Source organism: Saccopteryx leptura, chromosome 7 (assembly GCF_036850995.1).
Source record: "Saccopteryx leptura isolate mSacLep1 chromosome 7, mSacLep1_pri_phased_curated, whole genome shotgun sequence".
NCBI lineage: Eukaryota > Metazoa > Chordata > Mammalia > Chiroptera > Emballonuridae > Saccopteryx > Saccopteryx leptura.
Window position 1 is genome coordinate 24149390 of NC_089509.1, and position 14260 is coordinate 24163649.

A 14260-nucleotide genomic window follows, 5' to 3' on the forward strand; every position below is an offset into this window, starting at 1 on the left:
GTCATAATGAGTATCTACTCTACATAAATTTTAAGGATACCTCATTAAAGCAGTTGAGATCAATACAGTTGTTTTTTTTTTCAGTTTTTGGAATTCTTAACTACTACCCATAATCTTTTAAGGTAAATAAGAGACACTTTGAAACTAAATACACATAAAAATAAGGCTACCTTAGCTTTTGTTGCTAAATAGAAACAGAAGAAAACTACTATAATAAAACTTGTTCTTAAGTTTATTCAAAATACTATTCAATAACATATCTATTCTATTAATGTGTTTTATTTGGGTAACTGTTCTTTCTGTTTAAAATTAAAAAAAAAGTAATAAGAAAATTAATTCTATTATAGAAAAAGAAAATGTTAACTCCTCCCTTTTAAAATGAACCATAAAACAAAAACTAATGATAGAAAAATTAGTTGAAAATGTTATATGGCAATATTTACTTACAGGCTATTTAGCCTACAGGTAACTTGTCGTTAGTGAAATGTTTCAGATTTATATTGTAAGCAGCGTGATGTGAAATGAAATTCTCCCCTTAAGCAGAGTACAAACTATTGGCCAAATGTACAGAGAAATCAAGAAAGTTCACTCAAGTTACTTTTTAGTGATCTCAGACCACAAACTAATCCCTCTCTTAGTAACATTCAGTTCTAGGCTTGCACTGAAGTTAAAGAAATTAAAGAAAATAAAATCATACTTTCCATACAGAGAGCACATGCATCTGATATAGTTTTTATCAAAAGTTTCACTTTATATGACTGAAACCAATCAATAAAGTATAGGATATTTATTGCAGCATTATATATTTTTTTCTTCTTTATCTTTTTAATTTTCTATTGATTTGAAGAGAGAGAAAGAGAGTGAGAGGAAAGGAGAGGGGTAAATGAGAGAGAAAGGGAAGCATCAACTCATTGTTCCATTTAGTTGTTCTATTTAGTTGTGCACTCATTGGAGATAAAACCCATAACCTCAGTTTGCAGGGACAATGCTGTATCCACTGACCCACCCAGCCAGGACCTCTTTTTTATTTGAATAGAAATTCAGAGAAAAATCTGCACCATAATATTCATCTGGATTGAAAATAGTTAATATTCTGAAATTTATTAACATTTTTTGAACTGTTGCTGTTGTGATCCCCACCTGAGTTTTTAAAAGCCAGGTGATATTTATCATAGAATGTTATATACCAGAGACATTTGTGACATAGGAAAACATAGTTTAGGCTCAATTTTCTCTAATGAAAATAAAATATTAAACTAAAAGTTCTGTTCATTTAAAATACTGTTACTTTCTTCCAATGAGACTTCGATGTGAATTTTCCTGAAAATGTCTAGATATCATAGAGTTGATTTAGGGTAGACTTATATTATTTTTAAAATAAAAGGGTGGATTTTTTAGAATTATTATTCCAATGGCAGTATAGGAGGCAGCAGAGCACTGCTGTTCCAAGGGAAGATCTGACTGCTCGACCAATTCTCCCATGTTTGCTTTGCCTCTGGTCACATCTGTTGTAGTTTCATAAATTACCAGAAGAAAAATACTACTTTATAAATAGTGATTGTCTGGGGAATATAAGGCTAAGTCTGAAAGCAATTGACCTGAACATTAAACATTTCCAGTCATTACAGTATATCAAAGTATGATAGTATGGAGATTTCGGTTCTCCTGAGTATATTCAAAGTTTTCCTAATCAAGATTTGAAAAAATTATCTAAACTACATGTTTTACATTGACTAACTCTACCTGATTTAAATAAATACCAAGTGTTGTAGTTACATATGATACTTTGATTTGCATGCCATTTCATTTTAAGTAAGAATGTAAAAAGGTTTCGAGTTAAGAGAATGCTGGGGTAAAATATGTTATATTTTATGCAAATCAACATTTTATTCATTAAGAAGCGGAAGATCTCTTCTACATGGTGTCTTGGCTACATGGCATTATTTTTGTTTATACTTAAATACAGCAACTTAAAAAATAAAAATTAAACATTTTTCATGGTAAATGTTCTGCAGGACTAACATCATTCTAAAATAAAGTGCACACTGTAGTCATCACCCACAAGAAGTTACAAAGAAACTACTGAATGCTTCTCTACTAAAATGGATATAGAAATAAGTGTAAATCCCACATATAGTGAAGTTCAGCTAAAACAGAAAATGACTCCACTGAAAAGATAAGGAAAGCCACTTTTAAATTATTTTTTTATTTTCTAATTTGAATAATTCAGTTTTAATATTTGAAGTTGTTAGTATTATAATAATTGATTTAATTTTGATTTTTATATACATTTTCATATATTCATTTTAAATCTTAACAAAATCTTATTGGTGTGATTTGCCTATTTTATTTTTCTAAAATTATATTTCTTGGGGATATAGTTTTGGTTGCAATCATTAGATGATAATAAATCAAAATTCTCTAGTAAGCTAAATTAAAAATGTAACATTTGTATTAATGGTATGATTCTGAAATACCTAGATTATTTGATTCATTTTAAAGTCTGCCTCACTAAAATTTATGTTCCTATAAACTGACGTTTCCTTAAGAGCATTCAGCAGAGTTTTTTTCTTCTCATTAAATCAGAAGAGAATCAAAAACAAAATGACGGTATAAACCAAAGACTTACAGGGATAACCACTAGTGGTTTGTGTTAGCTATTCTCTATTAACTTTTCTGTTAAAGATGAAACAAGTCAAGTGATAACACTTTCTTCTAGTAACCATTGGAAAAACAAATATAATTTTCCACCATATTTTTTGTTCTCTCTTGCTATTGTTGAATATTTTTAAAATTCATACGATGTATTATTGGGGTTAGTTGACATTATAAATAATTTAGTAGCTTCATTATTGATACCAAATTGGGAATGATTTAATTATATGAAAATACTTTTCTACATTGATTTAGATTTTCAATTAATTGATTAGAGCTTTGGGCATTGAATTATCATAATTACAGGTTTATTATATAACATTTTGAGATAGTTGATTCTTTTTATGATTAAAGCAAGGCTGATGTTTTACTGCTTATGCATTGTTGTTGAAATGTTCATCTGTTTAATAGGCATTCTTTGGCTTTATTTTCTGTTGGCTATTGAGGCTCCCCACACTGTAAGTGGCTTAGGCAGGTATCATCTCTACTAAGTCTCTCCAGGCCTCAGTGTTGGACCTCAACAGAGTTAATTGTGGACCACTTCAGAGCCAGTGATCAAAGTTTATTTCAGAATAACCTGGTGGTTAAGCAAAAAAAAATCTGTCTATATAAAATAGTGCTATCAAGTATCATATTAAAAAATTTTAAAAAGAAGTAATTTGTTCTTTAAATTTTACCTCTAGAAAATATTAGGTTGCTTTATTTACCTCTCATAATGATTTAAATTTCTAGTTCTCTAAAAATAATGTATTTTGAGCCCTAGACAGTTGGCTTAGCAGTAGAGTGTTGACCCAGCATGTGGATGTCCTGGGTTCAATTTCTGGTCAGGGCACACAGGAAAGGTGACTATGTGCTTCTCCTGCTCTCTTTCTCCCCTTTCTCTCTCTCTTTCTTCATCTCCTGCAGCCATGGCTCAGTCGGTTTGAGAGCATTGGCCCTGGGTGCTGAGAATGGCTCCATGGTGGAGCCTCTGCCTCAGGTGTTAAATATAGCTTGACTTCCAGCATGGTCCCCAGATGGGCAGAGCACTGGCTTCAGACTGGGGTTGCCAGGTGGATCCCTGTTGAGGTACATGCAGAAGTCTATCTCCCTTCCTCTCACTTAAAATAATAATAATAATAATGAATTGTCTTTGTATAAACAGGGGATTATAATTAAAACAGCATACTTCGCAAAGAAAGAAGAGACTATGACCTGTGCTTCTCACTAAACATCAGAACCCCCTGATGGCAGTTCACACTAACTGCACACATACTCTTAAGAACATTCCAGTTGTACCAGAGGACAGAGATAATACCAATTACTATGCACTAGAAAATTTTTCCACTTAACCTTCATAACAATGGCCTACAAATATTACCATTCTTATTTAAAAGATGAGAAGACCAAGGCACCGAGAAATTAAGTAACAAACCTAAGGTAATCCAGTCAATCTAAAGCAGAGCTAGGGTTACATTCACAAGAAGTCTGGCTTCAAAGCCTGGCCATAACCACTATACATACTGCCTCCTGGAACTCAGTCAATCTTATGCATTTGTACAGTTCTTTAATGTATGACATGCATGGGCATAAACTTAAGAAGCAGATTGAGCCAGTATTAGCTTCTCCATTTCAAGAACAAGCACACACTGAAATAAATTTAGTTTCTTCCATGATGTAGAATGAAAAACCGGCAAATTCAAAACACAGAATTCTAATAATTAATTTAGTCACTTTCAAAAAATTACATAATTTCTTTGTGAATTTTATCTTAAACAAGATACTGACTCAAATATAACAAAATCAAAGTTTGTTGTGTTATATGACTTTTGCCCCAAATTTTAGAGTAACAAAATCAAGTCCATGCAGCTACCATTAAGTAGAAAATTTTAAATTTGAGATATGTTCATTGCCAATAACCATATTTTGAAGGAGGACATTATTTAGATCATATAATTTTTTAATTTAAAAAAAATCTAAGGCCCTGGCCAGTTGGCTCAGCAGTAGAGCGTCAGCCTGGCGTGCAGGAGTCCCGGGTTCGATTCCCGGCCAGGGCACACAGGAGAGGTGCCCATTTGCTTCTCCACCCCTCCCCCTCTCCTTCCTCTCTGTCTCTCTCTTCCCCTCCCGCAGCGAGGCTCCATTGGAGCAAAGATGGCCCGGGCGCTGAGGATGGCTCTGTGGCCTCTGCCTCAGGCGCTAGAATGGCTCTGGCTGCAACAGAGCGATGCCCCAGAGGGGCAAAGCATCACCCCCTGGTGGGCGTGCTGGGTGGATCCCGGTCGGGCTCATGCGGGAGTCTGTCTGACTGCCTCCCCATTTCCAGCTTCGGAAAAATGAAAAAAAAAAAAGAAAAAAGAAAAAAAGAAAAAAAATCTAGAAATTATTTTTCACACAATTTATCTTTTCCATATCACATGATCCTTTGAAGGATGGGTAAAGGACAAAGATGGTAGTACAGCACAGATTAGCTAAGATCTGTCTGTTTGTTTCAGCTGTATGCATCTTAGCCTTAACCCTATGCCTCAGTCAACCTTGCCTTCCGAATACAACAAATCTTGGCCCTGCTGGCTCAGTGGATGTAGCGTTGGCCAGCGTGCAGATGTCCCGGGTTCGATCCTCTGACAGGGCACACAAGAGAAGTGACCATCTGCTTCTCTCCCCCTTCTTTCCCTCTTCCCCTCTCGCAGCCAGTGGCTCAGAGGATCTGAGAATCAGCCTCAGGCACTGAGGATAGCTCAGCTGATTTGTGCATCAGCCCTCAATGTGGGTTGCCAGGTGGATCCCAGTTGGGGCACATGCAGGAATCTGTCTCTCTGTTTCCCCTCCTCTCACTTAAGAAAAGAAAGAAAGAAATACAACAAATTTCTGATGATTCAGTTATGCACACTTACAGTTTAAAACATTATATTTTATTTCTTTTTGCCCTTCATCTGTAACCCTATATATGAAGTATAAAACAGTCAGCTAATGTTATGCTAAACAAACAAACAAACAAATTGACGTTTTGAAAAGTGTTTAAACAAATAAACAAATTTAGGTAAAGCCTTTACAGCAGCTTGCTTCTATATCCCATGAAATGATTTCACATCCACTCACCTGACTGGCTGTGCAGTTGGATAAGCAAGTCCTGTTATCAGATGCAAGATAGAAGTTGGTGGGACATGCACAGGTATGAGTCCTTCCAGGGGCTAAGAGGCAGAGATGACTGCAACCTCCATTATTTATCATACAGAGATGTTTGGAGACTACAAATAAGAAAAAAACAACAAGAAAACAGGATAATCAAAACCAATAATATAATATGATATTTGAAATAGGAAATTTAAGCTTTATAATTTGGAATGGAATAGAACTTTGTAATCAAGAGCACAGTAATAATAAATATAATTTGTTTGTTATAAATTTTACTCATTTTTCCAATGATATTCACTTTGCCATTAAGTAATTTTAAGGATGCATTTCAAGAAAAACATTTTAATGGAAAAACATAATTATCCATCAGGAAAAAATTACAACAAAGACTAGAAGTTTTGAATGAAGACATACATATATTTAGAAATATTAATATAAAATACAATGGAACAATGATCTGTAACTAATTGTGTAGTGGCTTTGTTTTCTAGACCAAATTTGTATTTTAAACAACATAATCAATATTTTATTTCATAAAAACTGATAGAATTCCCACTAGACATATACTTAACAAAACAGTATATTTCTCATTTTTTACAACCCTAAAGATATTGAAATATAGTTCTTTTTACCCAACATTCCAGAAACTAAGGACTCTATTACTATACTGTAAATAAATTATTTCAAGAATGCAGTCTCTCCTCTAACTATATGTATTATTGTCATTTCTGCTTAATACAATTCAACAGATCAATTACTGTTTGCACTATATTATTGAGCTTCCAATCATATCTCTTAATAGCAGTGCTTTATATCAACTGAATTAATTCTATAAAATTATACTAAGTAATAAAAATCTCATAATATTTCTCAAAAATAAATGTACACTTAACCTTGGAGGAAACAAAAATGGAATGTTACTAATAGATGTTGATGCATTTATGGAAACCATGGAAAGAATAATTACCATCTGGTTGTCTATAAGAATGATACACCTGGATATCTGTGATGGCATGCCATGAGTTAATCAGTGAGAGTCTGTCTGCTCCCGAGGTTTTACGGGCACGGCTGAGTGACTTGGTTTTCCCATCAGTCCAGTAGATGTAGTCTTCAAACAATGTTAGTGCAATCACCCCTGGAATATCTTGATTAGGGACTGTAATAGGAGATGGTAAGATTAATGTTCAGTCTTGGAAGACTGCCCGTTAAAATATTCAATACTACATGGGCTGACAGATAAAACTGCTACAGAATTTCATGTGAATAATTGTTGTGACAACCTGTCAGGCTGGCAAGGTTCTTTATTACTGGTAAGAGAATGCAGGATCGGGCACAGCAGCTTGCTTTGCTCAGACTGAGCTCGGTTCAACCTCCGGGGAGAAAATGGAATGCAATCTTGCTCACAGATAATGGCTGCTTCACCAGCAACAAATAACACTCAACAGTTAAAAACTATATATATGTATGTATCCACTTGTTCCTAACTTAAATCCTTAAATCTATAGGTCATTGTACTGTTTTCTCCCACTTTTAAATTGATTAAATTATATATCCAGGATGAAATTTCTACCTACCTAGAGATACAGTGACTATAAGACTGCTATAAATCATCTAGTCACTGAGATTTTATGAGAATTTTTACTTGCAAAATGAGATGGGATAGAGATGGAAAAAAATAAGTGTGACAGATAACAATGCATTATACAGATTTAACATCCACAAAGATGTTTAGTTGATGATTAAAATTGTTTATAATTATACCTCCATTATAGGTTTGAGTTTAAATGTAAACAGTAGATTGAGCATTACAGATATGAATTTTTCTTTAAAGGAATTTCAGGGTTCTATCAGGTAAATAAGATGTTTGGTTGTTTGGGGTTAAATAATTTTAAACCATGATAAAGATTTTTTTTCCAAAATAATTTAAAAAGCAACAAGTAATGAATAAAAGGAAATTCCTCAATTTGCACAAGCATTATACTTATGTGTATTACTTTTCAGATCTAATTTTAGAAACTCAAAATAAGATATAAAAATAAACAGACAGCCAACTAAATGGGAAATGATATTTTCAAACAACAGCTCAGATAAGGGCCTAATTTCCAAAATTTACAAAGAACTCATAAAACTCAACAACAAACAAACAAACAATCCAATAAAAAAATGGGAAGAAGACATGAATAGACACTTCTCCCAGGAAGAGATACAAATGGCCAACAGATATATGAAAAAATGCTCAGCTTCATTAGTTATTAGGGAAATGCAAATCAAAACTACAATGAGATACCACCTCACCCCTGTTAGATTAGCTATGATCAACAAGACGGGTAATAGCAAATGTTGGAGAGGCTGTGGAGAAAAAGGAACCCTCATTCACTGTTGGTGGGACTGTAAAGTAGTACAACCATTATGGAGGAAAGTATGGTGGTTCCTCAAAAAACTGCAAATAGAACTACCTTATGACCCAGCAATCCCTCTACTGGGTATATACCCCAAAACCTCAGAAACATTGATACATGAAGACACATGTAGCCCCATGTTCATTGCAGCACTGTTCACAGTGGCCAAGACATGGAAACAACCAAAAAGCCCTTCAATAGAAGACTGGATAAAGAAGATGTGGCACATATACACTATGGAATACTACTCAGCCATAAGAAACGATGACATCAGATCATTTACAGCAAAATGGTGGGATCTTGATAACATTATAAGGAGTGAAATAAGTAAATCAGAAAAAAACAAGAACTACATGATTCCATACATTGGTGGAACATAAAAATGAGACTAAGAGACATGGACAAGAGTGTGGTGGTTACCAGGGGTGGGGGGAGGGAGGACAGGGGGAGAGTTAGGGGGAGGGGGAGGGGCACAGAGAACTAGATAGAGGGTGGCGAAGGACAATCTGACTTTGGGCGAGGGGTATGCAACATAATTTAATGACAAAATAACCTAGACATGTTTTCTTTGAATATATGTACCCTGATTTATTAATGTCATCCCATTACCATTAATAAAAATTTATTTAAAAAAAAAAAAAAAAAGAAACTCAAAATATTTGTTAATAAAAATGATACCATAAGCCAAGTAATATGTACTTCTTTATAAATTAGATTTTAATGACTATGTTTGAAATGTTCCACATTTAGTAGCAACTGGAAATTATAAAATCTATAATACAATCCAGTCTATGTTTGTTTACAGCCTTATTTTTTAAATACTGTATTAATTTATATTGTTTGTTAAATATAGAAATTTTAAATCTACTTAATTGTTATATTTATTCTGATGGGCCAAATGTAATCAAAGAATTCACTATGACTCAAAAAGAAAAAAAAAGGAGGGGAAAAAAAACTAAACCTTCAAACAGGTGACAATTTAAGCTATTGAATACTAATCAATATGTAAGGTCTGCCTGGAAATTCATCTCAGAATATATCATGCATATAAAATATGTAAAAATCAAGAAAAATCCAGATATGTACACATGATCCACTCAGATTGAACTATCTGTCACTCCTATACACACAGAACACATCACTAAGTGACAAGTGGCATTGGACTGAAACGTGAAAGGAGGGACATTACCAGAATTAATCATGTCTGAGTTATTTATATAAACTGTTCCCACTTTCCCCCTTTGGCTGCATAAATTTTTTCAAGAAGAGAAAAGAAATGTGGGAAAATGTAAAATTGAGTGAATCTTGGTGGTGGGTGGTCATTATAACAATCTTTAAAATTATGTGTAGATTTGCAAATTTTCAAAATAAAATAAAATTTTCCAAAAAAAAAAAAAAATAAGTCTCAGAAACATTCTATTCAGATTTCCTTAGGCGAAAAGGAAATACATCATTGAATACAGACCCCCCCAAAATTAATCATTACTTTAAAAATTCTCAGTCCACCAGAGATTCAATTGAGTTCTTTACCAAAAGTGAGGTTATTATAAGAATTTGCCTATTAGCATCTAAAAAGTAGCACAGTCTTTTAGCTAGACAGAAAGGAACTACCGCTGATGCTGACTAAGCACTTGAGGTCCATAAATAGATCAGTGGTCCTCAATAAGTGGGATAGGCAATTCTGGTTCCACAACAAAAATTAGCAGGCCCACTTATCTATGGTACTGAGGCTGTGTCTATAGTTCTGAGAAAACCTGCAGTAGGATATCCCCCTTATATACTTCATTTTATTTAATACAACAACTCTATTGTGCAATAGTGGACTTCTCTTTGCAGACAAGAAAGGTAAGATGGAAAAACATAAGAAATTGATGAAAATGAGAAGGGACAATAATTAGTAAATGAAGATACTGGTATCTGTCTGAATCGAAGTCAGATTCTCCGGCTGCTGAGTTCTTCGCCACTTTACCTACTAGCAATGCCTTTCAGAAAGCCAACATAGCGGGGTAAAGTGAGGTTATATATAGACTGTGTCCTCCCAAAATGCATATATTGAAGCACAACATGGCTGCACTTGGATCGAGGACCTTGAAAGAAGTAAGTAATGTTAAGTGAGGTCATAAGAGTGGGGTCCTACTCCAATATGCCTGGTATCCAGAGGGAGACAGCAGGATGTGCACATACAGAGAAAAGTCCCGGTGAGGACAGCAGGAGGATAGTCATCTGCAAGCCAAGGAGAGGCCTCGGGGAAGCCATTCCTGCCAACACCTTCATCCTGAACTTAGCCTCCACAACTGGGAGAAAACACATTTTGCTGTTTGAGCCAACTAGTTTGTGGTACTTTGTTATGGCAGCCTTATCAAACTAATACAAATATGTAATGCAATGGGACTAATTTCATAAGCTTCATGAAAAATCATGTTACTTGATTGTTTGGACTTATACTGTGTACAATTTTCAGACATGAGGCAATTTAAGGGCTGGGCAAGTTTGCTGCCTCAGCTTATAATGATCTCCCACCAGAAACCTTTTGCTATCGGATAATCAATGGTAATTTATGGAGCTTGGAAATTAAATTTTTATTTCAGAAGAAGGGTGACACATAGGTGAATGTACAGAGCATGTAGTAAAGTCAGGTGAAAGTGAAAAAAATAGCCAAAATTGACCATCTGTTTGATAATAGCTCTTTGTTCAGGATTGGCAATGAAGACTGGGACATGCCGGAGTGGCTTTAGGAGCCCACTCTAGGCCTTCTCATTTGCAAACATGCTAATTTCCAAACAGCATCAAACACAACCACCAGAGTATTTCTTCTAGGAAAAAACAAAACAAAACAAAAAACAAAGTAAAAACACCAACCTATACTAATGTGAAGAAATCTAGTCTCATGTATTTAATGTTACACTGACTCCACAAACTACTCTTTAACAGATGGTGCCAAGTTTCCTTAATCTCAGAAGGAATGCCAGTGAAAATCAAGCAAGCAGAGGAAAAGAAAACAGACAAAAATCTTCACATATTACCTTGTTAGGGTTCAGCTCATAACTTGAGAGCATGCTTCCATTCCTCTTTAGGACCTAAATCTCTTCAAAAGAGCAATTTGACTATCTGTATAAGCTTCTGTGAAAAAATTACTATATATTAACTGCTAAATGATCATCATAAATAAATAAAGCTGTGTTTGTTTTTCCATCAACATGTGAAGAGTTCAACTCACACTGAGGGTAAATGAGATGTTCTGAGCCAAAGCATCATATATTTTGGTACAACAAACTTTCCAATTCAGCATGAGAAAAATAAAATTATTTTCTGTTGTCTAGCTACTTATTTACATATTTTTATCTTTATTTATGTACATTTGTATGCCTGCATTAAGTATCTGTAAATATGTAACATTTGTGGCAAATATTATATACATAACAAATACATATATAATATATAAATCTAAGTAATAGATATAAATAAATAAGCAACAGGAAAGATGTCTTGCAATGTAATTTGGCAGTTCACAGAGCTGATAAAATATAAATATGAAATGTGATGGCATGAGAAGAACATTTAACTAATTTACTGATTATGAGATAATGAGTATATCAAACAGGTAGTCAATGTTTCTGCAAAATGATAATGGCTATCCTTTTTAACAGAAAATAATATAACCACTAATAAGATTGTCTGCTTAATTCAAACAGAGATGTGAAACAATTCAGAAAACTTTCATTAAAGGTATTTAGTAGACACACACACACAGAAGAAAGAGAAATATTGTACAGGCTGAAGTTTAACATATGTATTAAATATTTAAAGCCATTTTAAGCTACATTCTTTAGTTAGGCCTGTATTATGTATAACAGCATTATTTTTACACCATTTCCAGCATTCCACTCAAGTATTAGGTTGCCTATTTTTATTCAGTAGGCTATATCTATCAGAAGAAAGGAATCAATATTTGGTAAAATGTAAATCAAAGAAAAACTCCTTTGTGGAGCTTTTCCGTTTTAGTCAAGTTGGATTCTATTCTGCGTAGGTTTCTAGTAATTATGACAAATAGAGAAGGTAGAAATCAAGAATATGCTTTCAGCATAACTGCTGCTTTGCAGGTAGAAATACCCTATTACAATACTCTATTTTCCTTAATTTACTAGGATGACTCTGGTTAACACAATTATACAGATTTCAGGTGCAAAATTCTAAACGCTGTATTTTGTGTTAACCATCCAAAGTCAAGTCTTTGTCCATCACCATTCAACTCCCCCATACCCTCCTCCATCTCCCCCAACTCTCCCTGCCCCCACCCAGCAATCATCACACTGATATCCCTGTCCTTTAGTTATTCTATTTTTTTCTTTTTTACTCAATCCCTCCACCTCATCAAACTGTCCTTTCCTCTGACAGCTTTCAGTCTGTTCTCTATGAGTTTGTCTTTTTTGCTTGTTAGTTTTTTTTGTTCATTAGAATCCACATATGAGTGAAATCATTTGGTATTGGTCTTTCTCTGACTGGCTTATTTCACTTAGTATAATGCTCTCCTGGTCCATAAATGCTGTCGCAAAGGGTATGATTTCCTTCTCCTTTATAGCCCAGTAGTATCCCATTATGCAAAGTACCACAGATTTTTTATCAACTTATCTACTGATGCATAAGTGGGATGCTTCCAAATCTTGGCTGTTGGAAATAACACTGAAATAAAAAGAGGAATGCATATACACTTTTGGACTAAATACCCAGAAAGGGAATCACTGGATCATAAGGCAGCTACATTGTTAATTTTTTTTAGATAACTCAATACTGCTTTCCACATTGGCTGTTCCAATCTTCACTCCCACCAACAGTGCATTCCACGACCTTGTCAACACTTAGTGTTTGTAGATTTATTGATGACAGCCAAGTGTGACATGATATTTCATTGTGTTGTTTTTTTTTTAATTTTTATTTATTGAGTTTAGCGAGAAAGATAGAGGATGGTAGAGAGATAAGGGTAGAGGGAGAGAGAAAGCAAGAGAGTTATCAATGAATTGTTCCACTTATTTATGCGTTCATCGGTTCATCCTTGTAGGTGGCTTGACTGGGGATCAAACCTGCAAACTTGGTGTACTGAGATGATGCTCTAGCCAGCTGAGCTACTGGGCCTGGACCCACTGTGGTTTTCATTTGCATTTATCTGATAATTTGTGTTGTTGAGCATTTTTCTTTGTATAAGTCTATATTGTCCGTGTGCATATTCTCTTTAGAGAAGTGTCTTTTCAGGTTTGTTTGGGGAGGTTGAGTTGTGTAAGTGTTTTTTATAAATTTTGGATATTAACTGCTTATCAAATATACTGGTAAATATGCTCTCCCATTCAGTGGGTTGTTTTTACATTTGGGGGATGCTTTCTTTTGCGGTGCAAAACCTTTTTATTTAATGTATTCCCAAATGCTTATTTTTTCTTTTGTCTCCCTTATTCAAGGAGATGTATCTGAAAAAATATTTCAACGAGAAATGTCCTATTTCACTGCCTATATTTTCTTTGGGATTCTTATGGTTTCGAGTCCAACATTTAAGTCTTTTTGTTTGTTTGTTTGTTTTTGTTATTGTCAGAGAGAGGGACAGATAGGGACAGACAGACAGGAAGGGAGAGAGATGAGAAGAATCAATGCTTTGTTTTGGCTCCTTAGTTGTTCATCTATTGTTTTCTCATATATTCCTTCACCAGGGGTGGGGAGGCTATAGGAGAGTGAGTGACCCCTTGCTCATGCAAACAACATTGGGCCCAAGCCAGTGACCTTGGGCTTCAAGCCAGCGACTTTGGGCTCAAGCAAGTGACCATGGGGTCAGGTGTGTGATCCCATGCTCAAGCCAGTGACCCTGAGCTCAAGCTGGTGAGCACGCTCTCAAGCCAGATAGCCTGCACTATAGCTCGCAACCTCAGGGTTTTGGTGACTTCAGGGTTTGAAACCTGCGTCCTCTGTGTCCCAGTCAGACACTCTATCCACTGTGCCACTGCCTGGTCAGGAAACATTTAAGTCGTTAAACATTTTAAATTTATTCTTGGGTATGGTATAAAATGGCTGTCTAGTTTCTTTCTTTCTTTCTATATATATTTTTTGCGTGT

The 14260-nt window shown here is 34.8% G+C and overlaps 1 protein-coding gene across 1 annotated transcript in view; it reads right to left on the minus strand.

Moving 5' to 3' along the window:
- Nucleotides 1–14260, minus strand: part of LRP1B (LDL receptor related protein 1B) — a 2108848-nt gene that overhangs the window by 219673 nt on the left and 1874915 nt on the right. Inside the window, exons 61-62 of the mRNA XM_066345498.1 lie at nt 6737–6925; nt 5734–5882 (exon numbers count right to left, since the gene is read on the minus strand). Coding sequence (XP_066201595.1) covers nt 5734–5882; nt 6737–6925 — 338 coding nt within the window. The remainder of the gene's footprint in view (nt 1–5733; nt 5883–6736; nt 6926–14260) is intronic.